We start from the raw sequence: 21,646 nt of genomic DNA, 5'->3' as shown, positions 1-21,646 counted from the left end.
CCAATGTTACTTGGAATTTGACCTCCTGAATGTCAGTGCATGAAAACAGTGGCTGTGAATCTAATATTTACAATTTATAATGCAGAAAGAAGATGCTCTGGATGATTTCAGATTTCAATCTCTAAAAGAAATACGTATCATATTGGCGCCTATCTGGCAGAGTTAGACAAGAGGATCACCACTCTTGTACTTTTGCGTTAAGTAGCTTACATTGACCAGCTTAGACTATATAACTTAGAAAATACAGTAAACATACAAAAAGTAGATGACTAAATTAAAAGTCCCTATAGCCTTCAGCAAAGTGTGATTAGCTTGGGTTTAGCTTAATTTAGCTAACCGTTACATAGAAACCGGAAGCAGGTCAAACAGCTAGGAAGCTAGCAGGTCAGAGTTAAAAAAAAATATGCCTTATCTATATGTTAGTTTGTGTTAGCTTAAATCTAATAAATGATCTAAAAAATGAATGCTAGTAGTTGGCATTCATTTGACATTAGTATTTGGCCACCTCACGGCTAACACTACTATTTGATTACATCCTGTGTGTTTCACTTCCAGGCTTAAAAGAACGTGTCAAAGTTGATTTTTCCAGAATTTTTTCATGCCTTTCCTGTCATTGCAGTAATAACATATGTAGTTGAATGCGAACAGTAGTTGTTTTTTAACAGGAAATTTGATTTGTTATCAAACATGCTGTTTTACCTTGAAATATGACCGGATGTCCATCCAGACACTAAATTTGTGGAGTGGTTAGGGAGAAAAACAGGATACAGCCTGTTAATAAAGGAGCTTTGGAATAAGTGGTTTGGTGTTTCTTTTTTTTTTTTTTTTATTTGCCGGGAGCCCAGCTAGCTTAAAGTCTTTCTGCTAGGCTAAGCTAATCACCTCCTGGCTCTAGTTTCAAAACTAACAAACAGACGTGAGAGCGGTATCAGTTTCACATAAACTTTTGTAAGAACGCAAATTAGAGTAATTACAGTCACATTCACAGAAAAGCATCAATTGCAAAGGTTTGATATTGGATAGAAATGTTTGCAGTGTGCCATGTCTTTTATTAATAAACACAGAGCAAAGACTACTACAGTGAACCTATCCCACACCCTTGGAGTCTCTGCTGGGTTCATTCTGCCAATTTGCTTTTATTTCCTTTTCCATTCCCCATAATAACCCCTGAACATGTTTTTCAAGGTGCATCTTCAAAACATTTTTAAACTGACAGCACACTCAAAGTTAACTCCTGAGGAGAGCATTTCCGTTTGCGGGTGTGGGTGAAACAAGCACCCTACGCTGCCACCCTTACAAGTTAGTCTCGCACATATTTAGTCTTTTTTTTTTTTTTTTTTTAACGCTGCTAGGATTTAGTGCTTCCAGCACAGAAAAACGACCTTTGGTTCTCTGCGAATCCTCCAACCGTTTCACTCACTTTTTTCCTTTTAGATTCATGCCACACCGGAGTGCGAATTTGGAAGGAAAGCCAATTAATCCGGCAGCATTGTTTTTATAATTCGACTGATTCGATGTCTCACTTTTGCTCCCTCCCCTCCCCCTCCTCAGTTCTCTCCAGCTGGGGACTTGATCTTCGAGGTGTACCTGGAAAAGAGACAACCAGAGAACTGCTGTTTAATCAAGGTATGAGAGAGCGTGTGTGTTTTTAATGTGTGTATTTCAAGCAGGAGTGTCGGGCATGTTGAGTCTGTGGTGAGCTGAAATAAGAAAGAGGGGAGGGGAGAGGGAGTGCAGGATGAAGGCAGGTGAAGCAGGAGGAGGGATGAGGGCTGAGGGTGGGTAGAGCGAGAGGTGGAGAGGTTGATAGAATAGGGCTGAGACATTCGTGGTTTAACCTGATGGGATTACCGCCACTGAAATAAATCAAAAGCGAACTAATCAAAGAAACGTCTGATTTAATTGTGTGAGTAATTGCGTTTTACACGGCGCACAAGCGGCTGTAGGTTACAGACTCCTGTCACAGGTTGGCTGTACAATAGAGATTGGGTTAAAGAGGAGAGCTCAGCACCACGTATTGACTCTAATGCTCCGCTTTTTCTCCCGGTGGAGTAAAGTAGCACATTCGCTTTGTTCAGGAACATTTCATGAACTCGACAAAGAAGCAAAGTATTTAATCAGCGCTCGGTGTGTACATGCCTGCGAGTCAGATATCTGTGCAGTTAAGTGTTACATGTTAAGTATTGAATTGCTCTTCATGAGAGAGAAGGCTGAAGGCACCGATATCGATCCGGAGAGCTTATGATCTGAGCTTCTATATGCACAATGTTCTTCATTTCGTTCGATTGTTTCTCTTTCAATTTGTTTTTTTGGTGTTTTTGCGGTAGGTCTCTCCCAGCATGCGGCCCACGGAGCTCGCAGAAACGGCGCTGAGTATAAAGAACGTCACCTTTAACGCCGACGATCTCTGGACCACGTTTGAAGTCATCGAGAACGGAGAGTTAGGTACGCAGAGTCCCTGTCAGTCGGACAGCACAGATGAGAAACACCGTATTTCAAACAGCGATGCATCACAACTCCTGCCTGAAATTCATCCCAGTCGGTCACAAGATTTCTTTTTGTTTCTTAATATTATCATTCTAGTATTCCTTAATACAAACACAAGCAGGCATTTCAACTGATTGGACACTTGATGGGATCACAAGATTAATTTGAGGTATCAGTCTTCAACACGCCGTCACTTTTTGGTTCTAATGCTTGAAGGTTCCAGTCTTCATTTTGAAGGTTCAAAAGCCCCAAAAGCAACTATTTTGCATTATTGTTGTGGCATTGCCCGGGGGCCTGGTGTTAAAACGCTGATCATGAACTGTATTGTCCCCCCCAGCAGGGATAGGTCATGATTTTCAAATACTCAGTCATTAAAAGTCATTATCAGAGTAAATGTATTAGTGGATGATAGGATACAATTAAAATGTACATCAACTGAGCAACATCTCAAATCAGTATAATAAATACATGGTGGATGTACTAAGCCTTGTGTTTTCCCTTACCTTAGATGAGCCTTTTATATGTACCCTCCTCCATGGAGTCTTCTGTGATGCACCACCATGTGTCAGTTGTAGCCCAGAACAGACAAACACTGGTTGCCACTGTAGGGGAGGGTGAGGAGATGGGTGGTCAGTTGGCTGAAGTCTGCAACCTCGCTGCTAAATCCTGCACACTGGATCTTGTGTCAACTGTCCAACAACATTTACTAGTTGTGCGTAATTAGAGTTATAGTCCATTCTAAATCTTAAGCCTCAGACACAACAGCGGGTCCTCCTCAATTAACTTTAACAGAGGGAACCCCTTTACACTGTGATGATGTTAAATCAACACTGAAACATGTTTTTCCCTGTCCTACCTCCCACTGTTCAGTCTGACACTAACAATCCTCCTCACTAATCACTACTTCTAATTATCCATTTTAAGGAATTAAACAAGCATTTAATTTTAATCAACCAGAAGAGCGTCGTCCGTGACAACAACGCATTCAGGGGGAGACTCACAAAGGCCTGACATGTGTACTTATGTTTCTATACACTGATTTCTCTAAAAACTATTGCTTCTGCTATCACAGTCTCTATATAACTGTTTTTATGATATTATTATCAGTTAATTAATATTTTAATACACCGATTTCTCATTCAGATTACCCATACGACAGTCCAGTCTGAATATAATTAGTTATTACTACATTAGTTTGTGAGAGACCCCTTTACATTTTAACCACACTGAGTATTTTGGAGACCTTAAATCTTATCATTAGATGGCACAATGACAAACACATGTTGCATGATCACAACTGCATGAAGCTGTTTCCTGTGGGAATTTGGAGTAAATTAATAACTTCATTCCACAGGTTCAATTAAGAGTCACCCAGCTGTCAACAAAGTCTTTGCTCTAAACCTCTCTACTGTCATCTACAGTGTATTCAACCAGTGATTGATGCTCCCACATCACCATTTAAATGGCTTTTCTCATCCAGGGCATATACAAAGATCACACCTCCTTCCCACCCAACGACCCCGTGATTAGATGATTGTGCTATCTCTCTAATGAACCAGTGTCCGTGAGCATGGACGCACACTGAGAAATTAGCCAAGCATCGTCAAGTTGATGATATGCACATTAATTAATCATCTTCACCATCATATGTCATAAATTACCTTCATCTCTCTTGCATGATCGACCTAGGGAGCTGACCCGTCTCATCCCGCATTAATATGCGCTGATGGCGCCCCGTGCCTCGCACACCTACATTTGATCATACCGAGGGAAGCGTCGAGTGAAGGGGGGAGTCAAAGTTGAGCTTTGTCGCGAAGTTGCTTAGCTGGCGGTCCCTGTGCACTTTTCATCAGTTCACTGAGAGTTTACACCTCGCTCTCATGTTTGTTTTCCTCCTCACAAAGTTACAGAGGACACGCCGTCCTCTTCTAAGACCGAAGGTGTGTTGAATACTGAATATATTTGCTGACTGTTCAGCATATTTTCCGTGGCGAGACAATATGTCTGCGGAAGAGTAAACAGTCAAGCTATTTTGAAGGCGGTAGCGTGACAGGTTTTGCTCATAAAACCATAAAGAAGGGAGGGGAAGTACGATAATTAGCCATTTCTGGAGGATAGCTACAGATAAACACTGTTATCGAGGACAATAAGCAGAAAAGGGAGAGCTAATATTTGTTGGGAAATGAGGAACTAATTCCGTGGCCTGGGTCTGCAGAGATTCCAGAGAGAAGATAAGCCCACTGTTATGAATAAGTTATGCCATTGTGGCTCTTTTTACCTCTTTTCGGTTATGAAAAACAGGGGAGTGTAGAGATTGAGGCATCAGAGCAGGGGGCGGTGGTACACAAATTATCTGCTTTTTTTCTTCTTCGATGATAACGTGTACCCTGTTCACCAATTAGGAAGAGATAATAGGTCTATTTTGCACATGAGTGTGTTTTTATAATCAGGTCCTGCTATGCTAGAGATAATTTAAATGATGTGATGAAAATGGGGAGAACAACAACATCATTTTGTTATGTGGTTAACAGGAGTTAGCCATGGATTTTTATCTGAGCTTGTGATTTCGTTTCATGCATTTTTAATTCACACAAAAACAGAATTGCTTTGTTTTTGGCAGCTGATTTTTTTTATTCCGCTTTATGTTTGACCATTGCTATATTTCTGTCTCAATTACAGCTGACCATCTGACCTGATGTCTTTTTTTTTTGTTTTTCAACAGAGCGACCGTTGCATCACAGCGAGAAAATTCTCGAGCAGGTGCTGGAGTGGAGCGCCTTGGAGTACCCTAGTTCTGCTTTTCTTGTGATAAAGAAGTTTTCAGGGGCCGAAAGAGTTGCTGATGAGAAAGGTACAGTATTCAAATAACCGTAGAAAACCATTAAAGATGTATAACAGCAATTGCCAATAAAACATTCACATTCTAGTCAGCTTTAAAACCTGAATGCCATGTGTTTCTGCACTCAGATGTCTAAAAACGACTAGATCGTTATTTATTTCACAGAGTTGTACTAATTATCCCAAATGTTTCCATCAGAAACCCAAAGAAATATACATGTTGATATTGTTTTGCTGCCCATTCAAGATGTGGCCCTCATTGTTTTAGCTATTTCACATTGTAGGTGCTTTGATACGTAGCCATTTCTGGGATAGGGAAGGGATAGGGATTTGTGTTTAAATTCAGATCAACTCTCACTCACTTTAGCACTCACTCTTTAGCACTCCTGTTCCCCTCTACTTTCTATAATGTGGTTCATGTAGCAAAGTACGTTTCCCCACTAGCTCCAGTCGTACATGCAGCATCACACCCGACAATTTAGGTCACCGCTGCAGATTGCTGCCACAGTTGGGTTGACAAACGGGAGTAAAAAGTCCCAAAAGTTTGGAAGTAATCTTTGATCTCTCCTCCTGTCTGTAAAAAGCTCTTGGTCAGAGAGCATCCCCATTGTGACTGTGTTTATTCCTCCAGAAGGTCTGGCTTTGCAACCGACTCTCTCCTCCAGAGCTAGCCAATGCAATGATATAAAACAGAAAAGAAACCTGGAAACAGAAAAAGCAGCCAAACCATCATATTTTTAAAGCTGAAAGCAGCTTGTTTGTAGACTTAAATCATTAATTAAACCGAGAAGTGATTATAGAACAGAAAATATAGCCCTGTAATAGATTTCTCTGTGTTTTACAGCAGACCTTAAGCAGTTTATAAAAGGGGACTACCTGAAGTTCAATGATGGATCCTCCAAACTGCTGTCGGGGCATAAATTCCAGGACAAATATGTTGTACTAAAGGCAGAGAAGCTGCTGCTCTACAGAGATATCAAAGTAAGTACACTTTTATTTTTCCTGCTTAATCTACTGCCACATCTGCTGCGAACACTTGCCACACCGTGTTTTTTTTTTTTTTTTTTTTTTTTTGCATGTAAACACGGAAGTATCGGGTGAACATAGAGTTCCTTCTATCGCCAGGGAATTTAAAAGGTTATAGAACTGCTTAAGAACCAAAAAGTGTGTAACTGCATCCAAATAGACCGAACTCTACCCAAAGCACTCTCCGCTTCATCTCCCTGGCGACGTGTCTGTGTCTGCGGGATCCAAATATTCGAATCACGGAGGAAAATAAAAACACAGCGATGGCAGCGGACTTCCCACTCTCTTTTCCGAAAAAGGAAGAATGCGGTGTGCTTCGGAGAGGACCAGCAGGCCCGAGTTCCCTGGGGGGCTTTTCTTCTCAGCACATTTCTGCAGTTTGAAACATGGGATTCGCAAAGGAGTGAGAAGAAGTGTTAATAATTGATGGAGGTGCAGTAACTCTGGCAATGGGGTGGGAGTGGAAGGGGGGGAGGAAGAATTGTGAGGGGTGGTGCTGCAGCTGAAAGCTTTTTCTAAATATCAGGTTGCACAAGAATGTGGCTAATTACTGCGTTACGACAGAAATTAGAAGTGTGAGTGTAATTTAATTGATATTCTTTGGCCTCCACAATTATTATGAGGTCTGTATTTAGCGCAAATGATGTTGGATGGAGTTGGGAATGGGTGGTGGGCTGTGATGTGTAGGTGTCAGAAGCAAGCTATAACTTTGATTTTATTCGCTTTGTTCTCTCCGACTTTGTTCTTTGTTGCTCGGGAGAACAGGGGTCTGCCAGTAATGATTTAAAGTGATCGTCGTGTTGCGATGCCACACTGATTGTTTGTTGGCATTGAATTTCAAGGTGGTTTATGTCGTCGAGCTGAGTTTCTCATTTCATTACTCATACAAAATATTCATTTCATTTTGGGTGTTTTTCCTTTGAAGGCCACTAAAGCAGAGAGAGCGATCCAACTCAACTCTGTGAAATGTTACCTGGGCCTGAAGAGAAAGCTCAAACCTCCAACCAGGTAATATACACTCACATGCACCAAAAATCAAATTTATTTTCCTAAATATGAATATTTATGACTGAAAGGGGGATTCTCTGCAGCAGATTTAGATACATTTCTGTCAGATGCTGGAAAAATTCCACTTCAGAAACTATTTAAAAAGCGATGAATACGAGGTGTTTCTCAATGGTAATAAAAGAGAAAGAAAATGGCAATGAAACAAATGGTTATTGTCTAAAAACAAGTCCGCGTATCTCAGGAAATGTTACCCTATAGGTGATTGTGTCTTATATTAAAAGGTGCAGTATGTAGCTTTTGGAAAAGAAATTCAAGACTCAGAAAATTATTATTCCCGATATTGATGAGGTAATAAGATGATGATAAGGTCCTCAGAAAGGTGGCAGGGTCTGCCAAATATAAGCAAAGTAGCACCACATCAAATTGTGTTGATATTTAAAGGTGCCGTATGTGAGATTTGGCCACCTGTTGAATAAATACTCTAAAGAAATTAGGAGAAGCCTATCACCAGAGTATACACAAACTGCTGCCAACTTAAGCCATAGTTAGCTTCGTAGCTCAGTTAGCTGTGCAGCTAGGTGTGCGGAATGAGAACTTGAAACAACAGGGAAGTGGTGGTGTTTACTCTGCTTGCACAGGATCTTTAGATCGGATTGGGTAGGGGCTAGCAACGGTTACCGATATTGTCAAAACTGTTATTCCTTCACACTCTGTTGATTTTAATGAGGATATGTTTTTAACCAAAATCTTTAAATATTGCACCTTCAAGGTCAATTTGGTTTATTCAGTCATGAAGACAGAGAGAGTTTGATTATTTAGTTTGTTTAAACATAATCAATGAAGATTTTTTCCCTCTTCTGATTGAAAAACTACGGAGTGCACCTTTAAGTTTTGTCTTAAAACGCCGATACACTTTGTAAGATATCACATTTTTCAGTGTCATATGTAAAACTTAAAACAAACCCTCCTCTTAGCAAAAGAAGACAGGCTATAAAGAAGAAAAGGTCAAGAGAGAGGAAGAAATGAAGCCTAAAAAGGTTTTAAATAGGTGTGTTGTGCCTTAAATACATATATAGAAGCAGTATTTTGTCAGAAGCTATCATAACTCCAGAGCTCTAGGGCTTATTTTGTCACATCACTCCATCCACGAGAGCGTATATTGCTATGTGCGTGGGCAATTCCTTTATTCGTTTCAAACTTTTGTTTCCAAGGACAGTACTGAGCTTTCACATGCCAATGTATCATAATATGTAAAGAAGTAAGAATCCGTTTGACTCACAGCTCTAAGAGGATAAAAACCATGCGAGTTAACTATAACAACAAGGATTGCACCTTGAATTAACAGCAGAACAGTATGAATTCCATCTACAATCTACCTTTTGTATTTCAAGCTGCAATTCATGCGCATTTATTCCTTCGCCGCAGTATTCTCCGTTCCCATCTGTGAAGTGGTTTTCGTTCTGTAGCGCAGAGATATTATTGAAATGTGGGTGATAAGAAGTTGTCAAATCTCTCTCTCTCTCTCCCGCCAATAAAAAACAAGTGCTACAAATTTTTACACCTGCTTCTCCCAGACGTTAAATCACAGACACAGATGCCTCTGCCTCGGTCAAACAATTACAAACCAGTTTTAGTGGTCATTTGTACACATTTCCATTCCTGGCTTGCGTATTTTCTCGGGGCGCGATAAATAATGCATTAAGCCAAACTGTGATTTTTATTTCTTTTTTCCAGCACAACAAAAAAAATTAATGTGGCTGCATAATGAATGTGGTCGAATGTGACTCATTAGTGCCAAAACAACCGCTCTATGTTATTAAGATGAACTAGTGATTATTTAGCTTTCCTATTGTCTTTTCTGGTGTACTTTACCCTTAATTGCGTGCAGTTGGTGCGGTTGTCTCGAAAGATACATCGTCCTTTTTCTCTTGTCCTCAAAGTTCTGCAAAAATCCAGGAGATACCCGTGCCACTCCTGACCCCATCTTATTTTTCACCGTAATGGAATTGATTAAATGTAATTGCGTTTTAACCAATACAAATTATCAAACCCAGCTTCTCGCACGCAGAAAAACAAACCTGTCGCCACGACTGTTTTATTTTAACGATCTTCTGTTATTATAATTTATGACACATGCCAAAACCCCTCAGCGGTTCTTGTTGGTCACACAAAAGAGGAGATTTATTTATTTTTTTTTTTGGAGGGAGCCAAACCCTTATATTTCACATTAACCAATTATAATTCCTCATAATTTTCCCCCGTGTCGGAAATGTTTCGAGTCCGGGGAAGCGTGAAAAATGAGTTCGGCGAGCGATTGTCTGCATTACGCCGTCCTTCAGGGGGGAGCGAAAAAAACTGGATTAGAGAGGAGGGAGTGGGAGATGAAGAGAGAGAAAGAGGGGAGGGGAGGGTTGGGGGTGAGAGTGAGGACCTGAAAGAATGATACAGCGTGGTATCATAGATATACTGTTGAGTGGGCTGTGGGAGAAGTGATACGGCGAATAAAGAAATAAAGACAGAGTGCTGAGGAGAACGGAGAGAGTCATAGTGAGAGGGTTAGGAGAGTCAGCGCTCCACTACCTCATTAGGCAGAGGTCTATCTGTGAGCGGCCTACTGCAGGGTTGGATCGGCTGCCTTAACTCACAGGAGTGGTGCTCCGGGCTGCAGGCTTTTTTTTCTATCTCTAGCCCCCTCTTTTTCACTTTGTTCTTCCCCCCACATCACTGCTCCTGTTCAGCCACAGCTGTGAAGGGGTTTCAGGGTAGGTATATTCTCCAGGAAGGTGGTCTTTTCACCTTTCTGCTGCCTCTGCGCAGGTTAATTTGCACCGAAAAAAAACACTTGTGTATCGTGCAATTTTAAGCTCGCTGTGTGCAGGTCTCTTTATTCACCTCGCAGCTTAATACAATTAACTGTTGCAGTACAGGATCTCTCTCACATACATGTGCGTTTGAAGAGATTCAATATCTCAGCATCTCCCCCAGTAAAAATGTGCTTAAGGCTTAAAGATTATCTGCGTGAATATTTTACACTTTGGCCCAGAGCATATCAAGGTCTGACCATGAATAAACATGTGGGCTAGAGCTGTGCTGATTAATCTAATTAATTCCACTGTTTAGCACCTAGCATTTGTAGCGAACTTGTTTTTTCTCTTTGCATTTTAATAAAAAAGGGTTTTGACCTGCTTCTATCTTTAACAATACTTTCTCAGCAACCTTTGTATTTTGAGAGAAGAAAATAATTCTTCCTTTCAGAAAAAAAAAAAACATTTTTATAACCTCTGTCTGTAAATGAAATTTGCTAGGTAGGACATTGCAAGTTTTTTCCGTTTGCAGAATGAACATCTCAAAACCTGACCCTGTGTCCTTTTCCATTCAACAGCTGGGGTTTCACAGTCTACACTGATAAACAACAATGGTGAGTGTCGTGTAGAAGTTCCTCCAGTTCAATAATTGATGAGTGTTTTACCCTCTCCACTTAAATTATCTCTAAAACAGAACGAATCGAGTGGCACAGAGTTAAAAAGTTGAAGCTAAAGCACTTTGTTATGAGCCAAGAGGGTTAGCAGAGGGCCATCAACGCAGTTAAAATATATTAGTGACGGTGAGAGGCTGCTGTCTGGTCGACTCATAGGAAGTGAAATAATACGCAATCTTTTTCACTTTTTAATAAAAATGTCTTTTTGTCGCTCTCCTCGAAACCATTATCTGCTGTCACACATAAAGAGCTGCCGTCCAAAAATGACAAATGCAGTTCCTTGACGAGAGCTAGCTTCTTATAACTTTTCTGATATCAGTGTGAATTTATTCTTATTTATTTAAGACGTTTATGAATAGGAAAGGGATATTTCTGACAGAATTGCTGAGGGAAGAACACAAATGAGGCTGAGGATGGCTATGATAGTTGGCCAGTTTGCCACAGTAGTTCAAACTAGAACATCTGATTGATTTGAGGGAGTGACCCACATGTTTAGTGCTAATTAGCAAATGTTAGCATGGAAACTAGGATGCAAAAACAACATGGTAATGTTACACTTGTTAAGCACCCACATTTTAGCATTGTCATTGTGAGTATGTTGAATTTAGCTAAATCCAATGCTGTTGCTAAGTACAGCCTCACAGTACTAGGCTTACTAGGTTGCCTGTAGACTGTTTATTAATTTAAATTTCCTGTTTACCTAGTTGCCATGCTATCAGAGAGGCGATTGAGGTCTGTGCTAGTTGGGTAGTCTATGTTATTAGTGCTCATTCGCAATCATTCTAAGCTAACATGTTAAGCTAATAAATAAAATGGTAAACATTATACTTTGTATTTACATAAACATTGGAATGTTAGCACTGTGATTGTTAGCAAGCAGAATTCAGCTCAAGTACAATCCTAAAAAGAATCTACAGGCAAGCTAGTAGTTCTGTTCTTATAAGTTTATGTCTTATTTACCACATAGCCATGCTAGCAACAAGACTCTGTGTGTAGCTTTGTTGGTTAGTTTGTGCACTATTTTGGTCCAGGCTGAAAAATCTAATTTATTCACATGTTTTTAGAGTTCATTAGTAAATGCTAGCAAGCTAACATATTCTCTTAATGTAATATCATGAACATGGTAATGGTTACACTTATTTAACATTTGCATGTTAGCGTGGCAATTGTGAGCATGTTTAGCAGAAAAGCACCACTGTGGCTAAGTATAGCCTTGCTAATGCTAGCTGCTAGTTGCAATCTCAACTCTAGACTATTACTGTTGTTAACTTGATTGCAGACTTTTTTTAACTAATAGTTTCTTGTTTGATATTTAAAAAACCATTTGCTGCATTTTTAAATTCGGTTGATTTTATTTATGTATCCAAAAACTCCCAAATAGCATTTGCCTCCAAGGGCTTCGAAAAGCAGCAGCACATAGAGAGGAACATGTAGCATAGTCCAGCACAGTAAGTATATGAACATATTAGCAGTCACCAGAAATAGCGCAAAATCAAATACAATACTGTGCAGATGTAAACAAGTGTTGGGTATTATTAAAGCATCATCCTAGATTGTTACAAACTGCTGCAGATTAGAGTAATCATAGGTAATCGCAGCCTGCCCACCGATCATCAAGTCTATCTCCAGCCATCAGTGAAACTGTTCACTACGACAACACTGTGTCCAGTGCTGTGACTCATCACAAGTCCAGTCACCTGGTAAAGATTAGTGTGAAAGTAATGAAGTGGAAATCAGCAACTGATGGACTGAGCTCTCCCTCCTCAGGCATTTCTGCTGCGAGAAGAAGGAGGCGCAGGTCAGCTGGGTGACGGATATCATCAGGATGAAGGTAAGTGAGATGACGTGCGGACAATAATGTGAGAGCGAAAAGTGAGGAGTGCACTCATGCAAACGCTTTAGCGTGAAGCAGTTTGATGAAGCAGAGCTCGCAGTGACTTCAGGAGTGCAGGAGAAAGTGCGTGCGTCCGTTTCCTTTTTTACTCCCAAATTATCAGTGGATGTGACAAACAGATTGCGAACACATCTTCCTTTTTCAGATGAAAAATACAATTGGGCCCAGAATAAATCATCTTTTACAATCCATATCTCAGAACAAATAGGTATGATAAATCATATTTCCCCCAATCATCCGTTCCCGTTGTGCTTTTAGGCAGATGAAATACATAAACAGGGAAAGAACTGTAAAGTTTTCGAGGTCACTCAGCAATAACATAAATCAGTTTATGTGGAAAAGCTGTGCGAATAAGGTCAAGGCGACCATAACAATCACATTGTGGTACTTAGCCCCAAGATACAGCTAAGTGTTGTCGCTGTCAGTCGCTGACACAGCACATATGACATAAATAATGCAAGGCAAAGCAAACACAGGGAGAGCAGCCCCGGCTGTGTCATATTTTTGCATTATTATTTCACTCTCGCATTCTCACATCCTAACTGCTCGGTGCAATAACCGCAGCGTTTCCTCATTAAACTGAACACAGGTGTCTGTTTCCTGCTCATATTCCAGGTAAATGGCGCTAACAAGAGCATCACTCTCGTCCTAAACTGAAACGTCTAACCATAGCTTGAGAATTCACTCCTCTGTTCTGGTATGCTCAGCACATTTAATCAGTATTAGACCGCTGCTCGCCGTCCTTTATGGGAACCCTTCTGCAGCACGGTGTTGTTTATCACAGGTGCTTACTGTAAAAGCCTTTTAGTGCCTTAGTTTGGGTTAGCAAGTAAAAAGGGCAACACTGTCAGGGGAGTGATTGATCTAAAGGGGAAGCCAATTTTTGTCTGTTGTTTCAAGGTGTTTATTTCAGTGGGCTCAGTGACTTTCCTCTGCTCTTTACAGAAGCTCTTAGCTCTGCAACAACTAAATCTATAGCAGACCAGAGCCGGCTAAAAATATTAGGATCCCCCCCAAATCCGCTAAATATCAGGATTGTCAGCTTCCAACACGGGGGCTTGTGGGGAAGGACACGGGGCTTGTGGGAAGGGCAGAGAGAAAGTGTAGATGAGAAAGTAGACAGAGAGCACTTCAGTGTTCTTGATTTCCTTTCTCTTACCTGTTAGCGGGCATTGTGCTCCAACAGTTTCCATAGCAACCACCGATGGAGGACCTAATTTTGAAGCAAGGTGGAATGGATGGCGGCGGCGGTGAGTGGCGGAGGGTTGGGGGAGGGTGTAAAGGTCCAAGGACAGGTCCTCGCAGTGATGAAATAAGGATTTGTTAAAGAGAGACAGTTCCATAGGTCCCGGGGTCACAGCGATATAAAAGGAGACATTGTTAAAGAGAAAGTTTAGCCGGGGATCAGAACACAGCCGGACAGAGAGGACCGTCACCCTCTGACTTTCCCTCGGTTTTAAAGATGCTTAAGTGTGGCAGGAGAACAGAAAGGTATACCTATACACCCTTCTCCTGTTTCTTCTTTACTTTATAGCTTCATGGTCACGATGAAGGATATTATTATTATAGAAAATAACAACACTGGAAACTTCACGTTTCTTCTAATCTACTGTGTCCAAAGGTGATGAGATGTGTTGTCTCCTGTGCACAAACAGAGAGAAAATAAAGGCACTTAATCTACAAGACCTGTATCCGTTGTCCACACCGCACATGTTTATTTTTAACACCGTCGTAACGTCTGCTGTGGGCTGTGTGTCTCCAGTACGGCTCTGACCTGACCTGTTCGAAGAGCGCTAACTCAAAAGACGCTGCGGACGACAAATCACCCAGAGGTGGAGCTGTGACGGACTTCAGGAAGATTCCAATGCACAACCACATTTCCAGCAAACAGGTGAGACGTCGATGACAAAAAACGCTCACACCTTAGCTGGTTCAGACGCTGTGTATTTATTACCAAATTGAGAGTTGGCTTTTTGTGCCTCAGCTCAATCAAATAAAAGCACATCTGAAATAATTTTACACTTTGATTACCGTAGTGACAATCTGATATAAAATACCTCATCTGTGATGTGTTTAGTCGTAATTAGCATGCAGGTTTTGTTGACATTATGCCTGCGCAACATCAGCCTGTTAGGATGTTGTAGTGAGCGTGTTAGCCTGTGGATGTTAGCATTAAACTCAAGGCACCGCTGGGCCTCACAGAGCCGCTCGGAGATTCTTGGTAGCCTTTTCAAATATTTCAACTAGAACACCAAGATCCAACACTGTGAGTTGGCAATGTTCATGGAAAGTCATTTTTGAATTGTTTAACTCTAGGGAAGTTTTTGTTCTCTGGATAAGTAATAAAAAAACTGTGCACTTTTGACATTTTCAGGTTGAAGTTGCTTTATAATGTAATTTTTGTTGATTTGGAAAATGCTGTCGGGCAGTGTAAGGGCTGTAGAATAATAGCACCATCTGCGTTTGGATTGGTTCCTCAATAAACCTCACTTTCAGTAAACTACTGTGTCTGCCAGTGTACACAAAATCTCCTGGGAAAATGAAAGCTGAGTGGCGATTCAAGTCGAACTGGGCAGCCTGGCACCATTTCTATGTGCTTTCGCGTCTCCGTTACAGACTGAATCAATTAATAAACTCGTGTTCCGTGCTGTGGTGCCGGTAGCTGCTACTCTGAGGAAAAACGGAAGCGACCTGGTCGTCTTTGCGTTTTCCTCAGAGTCTTTGCGACAGAGACACCAACAATAATACCATTTCTGGCTGAACAGCAAAATTAAATTACTCATACAGCAATGTGTTATAACCCAACGCTGTTCATAAATGATTTAATTTCCTTATGTAAATTTGAGTACGAGGAACTCTCCTGACATGAAAAATGACTTGAACTCAGTGTATCGCAATTTATCTTTATCTGACATGTTCGCCCACAGCTTACAGACAGGAGGATTTCTCTCGATGACAGCAAGTCGAGGGCCGCCAAGGACGCCGCTCTCCACCACAAGACGAACACCACGGCCAACTGCCTGAAGCACATCGACATGCTCAAGGCCCCGCAAGTCCCACACAGGAGGTCCTCCGTGGACGTATGCCAGCATCAACACCTCGCTTCCCCGTCGCCGTCCAGACACATGCAGCCCATGCCTTTGCCCATTCCTCCTCAGAGCGGCTGCAAGACGATCAGCAGGAGACCCGCTCTGGGCGTGGAGGGTATTATGCCGTCTAATCTGCTGAATGAACTCAACTCAGTGCTGAGCAAGACCGGTCGCAGTGCCAAGAGCAACGACTGACGGGGGGAGAAGTGAGGAGGAGGAGGAGGAGGAGGCGCACCTAAAGCGGTCAACCTGACCTGAAAGACAAACATTACAGGGCTGGGTAGAGAAAAGAACGACATGGAGGCTGACAGAGATGGACCACAGAACTGCAGGTGGAGTCAAAGTGAGCTGCTCGTAGCCCGAACTGACTGCTTTTGAACTTGGATAAATAAAGGGATGCCCACGCACGCACGAGGGGATGCGGGAAACCAGGTGCATGGAGACAGCGGAGGTCACGCAGACCTCAGCTGGACACGGCGCTGACCCAAGCACTACGAAACTTGATTAATACGCCGCTCTTCTGAACTACAACATTGTGTTCGCCTGTCAAACCTCAGAAGTTTCCAGAAATGCTTGCTTCATGCCTTTTTTTCTTTGCGGCCATTTTGAAATAACTGTTCAGTTTGGTCTGGAAAGAATTGTGATGATTAGAATCCTTACGCAGTAAATTTAATCATTAGTTAAAACATACCGACATGTTTAATTATTAGTGGCAGGGTCCGCCATCTTGGCACATAATTAAAGTACTTAAATTACTAAGATAAGCACAGAACTAATTTCCATTAGCGTTGGCTAGTACACCGGATTAATAGACATACTATGCAATATTAGCAGGTGGTGGTCAAACTCAGGTGTTATTATTTATTTGTGATTTCTTTTTTTATACATAACATTGTTTTGTTATTTTTTTCTACTGTAACCATTGATTGTATCATAAGCTAGCAGTGTTTTTTAAGCATATATCATTTTGGGATGCACAGACTAAAACTCGTTTCAGTTATTAGATTTACGGGTCATGTTCAATTTTAAAAAGGGCACTGTGTCGTTTTGGAGAAGAATTCGAACCCAGGATTTTGATATTTACAATATTATTGAGGCAATAATACAAACTCAGAAGTATTGTTTATTTTTTTCCCCCATAACTGAATAAACAAGCTGTTCTCAGAGGAAGATAAAGTTCCCAGAACGTTGGTTGAAGCTCGAAAGGTGGCAGGGTCCGCCAACAGGATGAAACTGTGCTGTCCTTTAAGGTCAGTTTGTTTATTCATGAGTCAGCGAAGGGCTTTCCTCTGCTGATTGAAATTTCGTCCCCGAAACTACACAGTGGTCCTTTAAATTAAAATCTGAAGCACTTAACTTCCCACAAGTTACCACAGGTGTCATCGGATCCAGAGAAACGGCAGCCTAACGAGATCAAGATAAATTCACTACTGTGAATGCCGTGAAGCACACATTGCGTTTAACTCATGATAAAAAAAACGTGTAACGTGCTTCCAGGGGAATGCAGACGGTGGAAACGATAGGGCGGGGCAGAGGTTTCTTTTTTTTTCCCCATACTTTTCATAGCAAACCCTTCAGATAATTACAGTTGGGCTTGAATAAAATAGTGTCGTTAACCAAATAGGAGAATCACAGGATGCTTATGTGATGATGGAAAACCAAAAAGTGATAAACATCAGTGTTGTTTAATGATAATTACCGTCATTGCTTTCAGCGTTGTTATGCATCATGATTGGATTTTTTTGTTTGGTTTTTTCATCCCGTTAAGTTGTTATGAGCTCTTTATCTGTGTTTTATTCCTATTTTTGTTATATTGCATCCTCTCTCTGCAAGTTTACATAACACAGTCATTTGGGCTTCTGTTTTTTTTTTTTTTTTGCACCAGGTAAATCTGCTCAGTGAATATATGGATTTTATATCTCTCCGGATAGATTTCCTTCTCCTACACTCTGTTTTCTTCCATGAACATATCTGTAAGATCTACGAGGAAGCCTTGCGTAGAGCAACTTAAGCCCGGTTGCAGATTTCAAACGTGGAGATCTTTCATCTCCGGCTCGTTTATATATAATTATATCACCGTTTTATACGCAGATTTTCATCAAACTCTGCCTTTTTTTTCTCGGGGTTGAAACGTAAGAATAAACTCCTAGTCTCGAGTCGCACGCTCTCGTTGAATAATGTATGGCGGTTGGAAAAAATGCACACGTAGGCAATTGTCACACCGGTTCCCTCCATGAAAAATTCATATGAACATTTTATTTTCATTATGCCTCGCACACCAGCTGCTTGTCCTTTGTTTCATGTCCTTATATCCTAATCATATAGCTCGCGCGTTTGTGCATCCGTGGTCCGAGCATTTTACATCAGGGCTGTTTTCACTGTGCCAATATGTGTTCTCTCCTCTCTCGCCTTCATTAGTTATGTTAATATGTGCATTGCACTGGTAGAAATGAATACAGTCCTGATTAATTGGCGTGTTGAGGGTTCATTTTCATTCCACACAGCCTCTCTGTACAGTATAACTCATTTGTTCTGATATATATGTGTATATTGATCAGTATTAAATGCCCATTTCCATTTAAAGTCATATTTTAACTAACTTGTGAGCAGTGAAGATAATAATCCTTTTTCAATTCTGCACAAAACTATCCGTTCATGCCTCCTCTACGTCTCCTGATCCTCTGTGTCTTTCCTTGAACTGTGTGTGCTGTACGTTTACCTCAGTCGTCCTCTGCGTCTGTATAACCCAGCATTTTTCTGCCATCCCTCCGAGGCCTGCAGTGTGCTGAGGTCACCATATGGTGAAAGAGAGTTCGGCGAAAAAAAAGCTCCGCAAAGTCATTATACGTGTTGACATTGCCCGTGTAACTCTGGTGAGATAACGGCTTCCGTGCCTGCAGAGGTTGAAAAAGTTCCTTAACACAAGCTCTGTAGGCCGCTTAAAGGTGCACTACGTGGTTTTGGGGAAGACATTTTAATCAGGAGAGGAAGATCGTCATTGAAACAAACAAACTAAATAAACAATCTGTCTTTGTTTTCATGCCTGATTAAACAAACTGACTTTAAAGGACAATTTCATACAGTTAACTTTGTTTTCTGGCTTCAGACTGTTCTGGGGACCTTGTTTTCCTCAGAGAACAGCTTGTTTATTGAGTTATGGAAAAGATGAATATTTCTGAGTTTGTCTTATTTCCTCACTAATGTTATTAAAATTGAGTTTGATTGTATTCTCCAATACTACATAGTGCTCCTTAAAGTACAATGTTTGGTTGGACCTACTTTTTTTATGCCTTTTATCCCGCTTTCACTCCTCTATGAATCATAGGGAAATATTGTGCTTTGTGCTCCACTTCACTTTAGCAAGCCAGAGGAGATGCTCTTCAGATTAAAGGGGCTCTTACTAAAGATCAAGATGTCTTCAAATGTCTTGTTTTGTCCACAAGCCCAAAGAAATCCAGGTTACTTTCATAGAGGAGCAAAGAAACCAGGAGATATTCACGTTTAAGAGGCTGGAATCAGATTCTGACTAATTAATTGGCTATAATACGGTCGGTGGCGGGGTCCGCCATCTCCACACATGAGAATATATGAAATAGCGGACAACAGAATGATAAATGGTTGCATCTGTAACGATCATCATATAAAATAAAACACATTGTCAAAGAATAAAGCAACCAACAGTATATTGCTGCAACAGCCTTTAAATGCTGCTTGCATGTCAGTACATGCATTTTACCAATAATCCAATGATACATTCTGGATACAGTTATATAGCAATAAAATAACTCTTCGAACTTTAGCACGTTTTCACCCTTTTGGTACAAATCACTTGACCTGTACATCAAAATGAACATTTTTGCAAATCGTGTCAGTATGTTTAAGAAAATTGGGAGGTTTTTCTTTTTTTTTTTTTTTTACCCTGGCAGCCATTGACCTTCAGTCATATCTCAATAGATATAAACATTAGACTTTTAAGATCAATCTGCCTTTAAACTGAAGTGCCGGATTATAAAGCAGCAGTAATTTAACGTTACTGTCTTCAGCTGAGCTGAAAGACAGCTAATTGATCCAAATAACACGCAGACATGCAAATTATTCACGAAAATTAGATCCATAACTGTTACCGCAGGTAATATACAGCAGAGATATGAAGACATCGCGGAGCTGAAGCTTGAAAACACACAGGTACAGTATCTTCAGTGCATTTTAATGATAACACTGATGTCAAATCTGGAGGTTTTTTCCCACCACAGGCAAGCTGTGTGCTCTGAGTCATACATTACATGCATGCAGAGGTGTACAGTAGCAGAGTACCTGAGCTCTGTGCAGTGTTCACACAGACAGTGATGACAGCGAGGGAGAGGGAGGAGGAGGGGAGGACTGGAGGGCGTTATGCTCGAGAAAAAGAGAGAGAGAGTGAAAATGACAAGTTATTTCAAAAGAACACACATGAGCCCTCTGATTGGACGTGAGATGCTTCTCAATTAAACGCGGGGCCCTGTGGTTTTGCAAAAAAAAGACATGTTGGACTTAATCCGATGCATTTTTGAAATGTGGAGGTTATTGATCAGCCCTCGGCCTTGTGGAAGTGTCCACTGAGGCCGCGGTCTGATCTCCCCCCGCCGTCTCCCTCCGTCTTTGGTGTTGGCTCACTTTGTCTGTCTGTGAATAATATGGACATCAAGGGCAGAAAATGAAAAGAGAGCAGATGAGTGACGGGTCTCAGCGTGGCTCCATTGCCACTTTAGACATCTATATGCTAGTGTGCCGAGAAGCTTTCTGAAACAAGTGTGCAATTAAAAATATATATCCTTTTGCAGCAATATGCCTTATCTGAGATGATTAGGCACTTTTAGAGGTGGGGAGAAAAAAAATGTTAAGCTAGCGTATTGACTTAAAACACAGCAGATGTCCATGAGGCGAGCGCATCAAAATCCTCCCCGCTTTATCCCGGGCCACTGTGAATCAGAGAGACGGTACTGTTAACTCTGACATACTGCTGCTGTATAACATGCAAGTCGAGCCATGGCCCCGGTGATTTACATTTCCAGAAAGGGTAAGCCTTTATATTAATGGAGCCGTCCATTTTAGCTGCTATAAATAGCTCACTGCATGAAGTTGTCCCACTGCTGGCTGCCGTTTTACGCTGATCCACACATTCTGCCCTCTAATCTCAATTCTATTAATGTCTCGGGTGATATTTACGACACATGGACCCTTTTAGCCTGACACGGCTGTAAAGTATATGTTCAAACCAGCCAAGCTTTATCTAATTAAAAGCCTCTGCAATTGCAATTCAACTGGGATTGAGTCTTTAAAACCTCAATCAGTTTTTTCTCTCCCCCCCCCCCCCCCCCCCCCCCCCCGGTCGAGGGGGGAGTGAGTCGCCACAGAGCTAATAAAGACTGGGAATGTTAAACATTCCAATTAAACGTTTCCGGGAGAAAAAGGGGCTGTAGATCATGTTCATATTTTTACATTATTGGAATTATAGGAAGGTTGCCAGATGGAGGTCACCTCAGTGATGACACTATTTGTTTGGGGGTAGCCTCTCTCTGCTGTTCCCTAATTCAGTGGGAAATTCAGTTATGATATGCTAGTAGTGGCTAATGTAGCCTTGAATTGCTAGCCTTAAAAGGTGCAATATGTAGAAATTAGACAACCTGTTGAATTCATACTCAAAAGTAACGGGGCAGCATATGGCCGGAGTAACCGCTAAGTGTAGCTGCTGCTAGCTCGGTTAGCCGCATATCTTGCTATCTGGAGTGGGAGCTTAGAGCACAAGGTGAATGTTGGTGTTACTAACAAGGGCCAGGGCTAGCTGGT

The 21,646-nt window shown here is 41.3% G+C and overlaps 1 protein-coding gene across 1 annotated transcript in view; it reads left to right on the top strand.

Annotated features, from left to right (window-relative positions):
• Positions 1-19,231, top strand: part of arap2 (ArfGAP with RhoGAP domain, ankyrin repeat and PH domain 2) — a 129,108-nt gene extending 109,877 nt beyond the window's left edge. Inside the window, exons 26-34 of the mRNA XM_030431865.1 lie at positions 1,552-1,626; positions 2,328-2,445; positions 5,210-5,338; positions 6,170-6,306; positions 7,277-7,359; positions 10,742-10,777; positions 12,605-12,668; positions 14,494-14,622; positions 15,659-19,231. Coding sequence (XP_030287725.1) covers positions 1,552-1,626; positions 2,328-2,445; positions 5,210-5,338; positions 6,170-6,306; positions 7,277-7,359; positions 10,742-10,777; positions 12,605-12,668; positions 14,494-14,622; positions 15,659-16,015 — 1,128 coding nt within the window. The 3' untranslated portion in view covers positions 16,016-19,231. The remainder of the gene's footprint in view (positions 1-1,551; positions 1,627-2,327; positions 2,446-5,209; positions 5,339-6,169; positions 6,307-7,276; positions 7,360-10,741; positions 10,778-12,604; positions 12,669-14,493; positions 14,623-15,658) is intronic.
• The last annotated feature ends 2,415 nt before the right edge of the window (positions 19,232-21,646 follow it).

Source organism: Sparus aurata, chromosome 10, assembly GCF_900880675.1.
Source record: "Sparus aurata chromosome 10, fSpaAur1.1, whole genome shotgun sequence".
Lineage (NCBI taxonomy): Eukaryota > Metazoa > Chordata > Actinopteri > Spariformes > Sparidae > Sparus > Sparus aurata.
The sequence above is the reverse complement of the archived record's forward strand: the minus strand, read 5'-3'. Positions and strand labels throughout refer to the sequence as shown.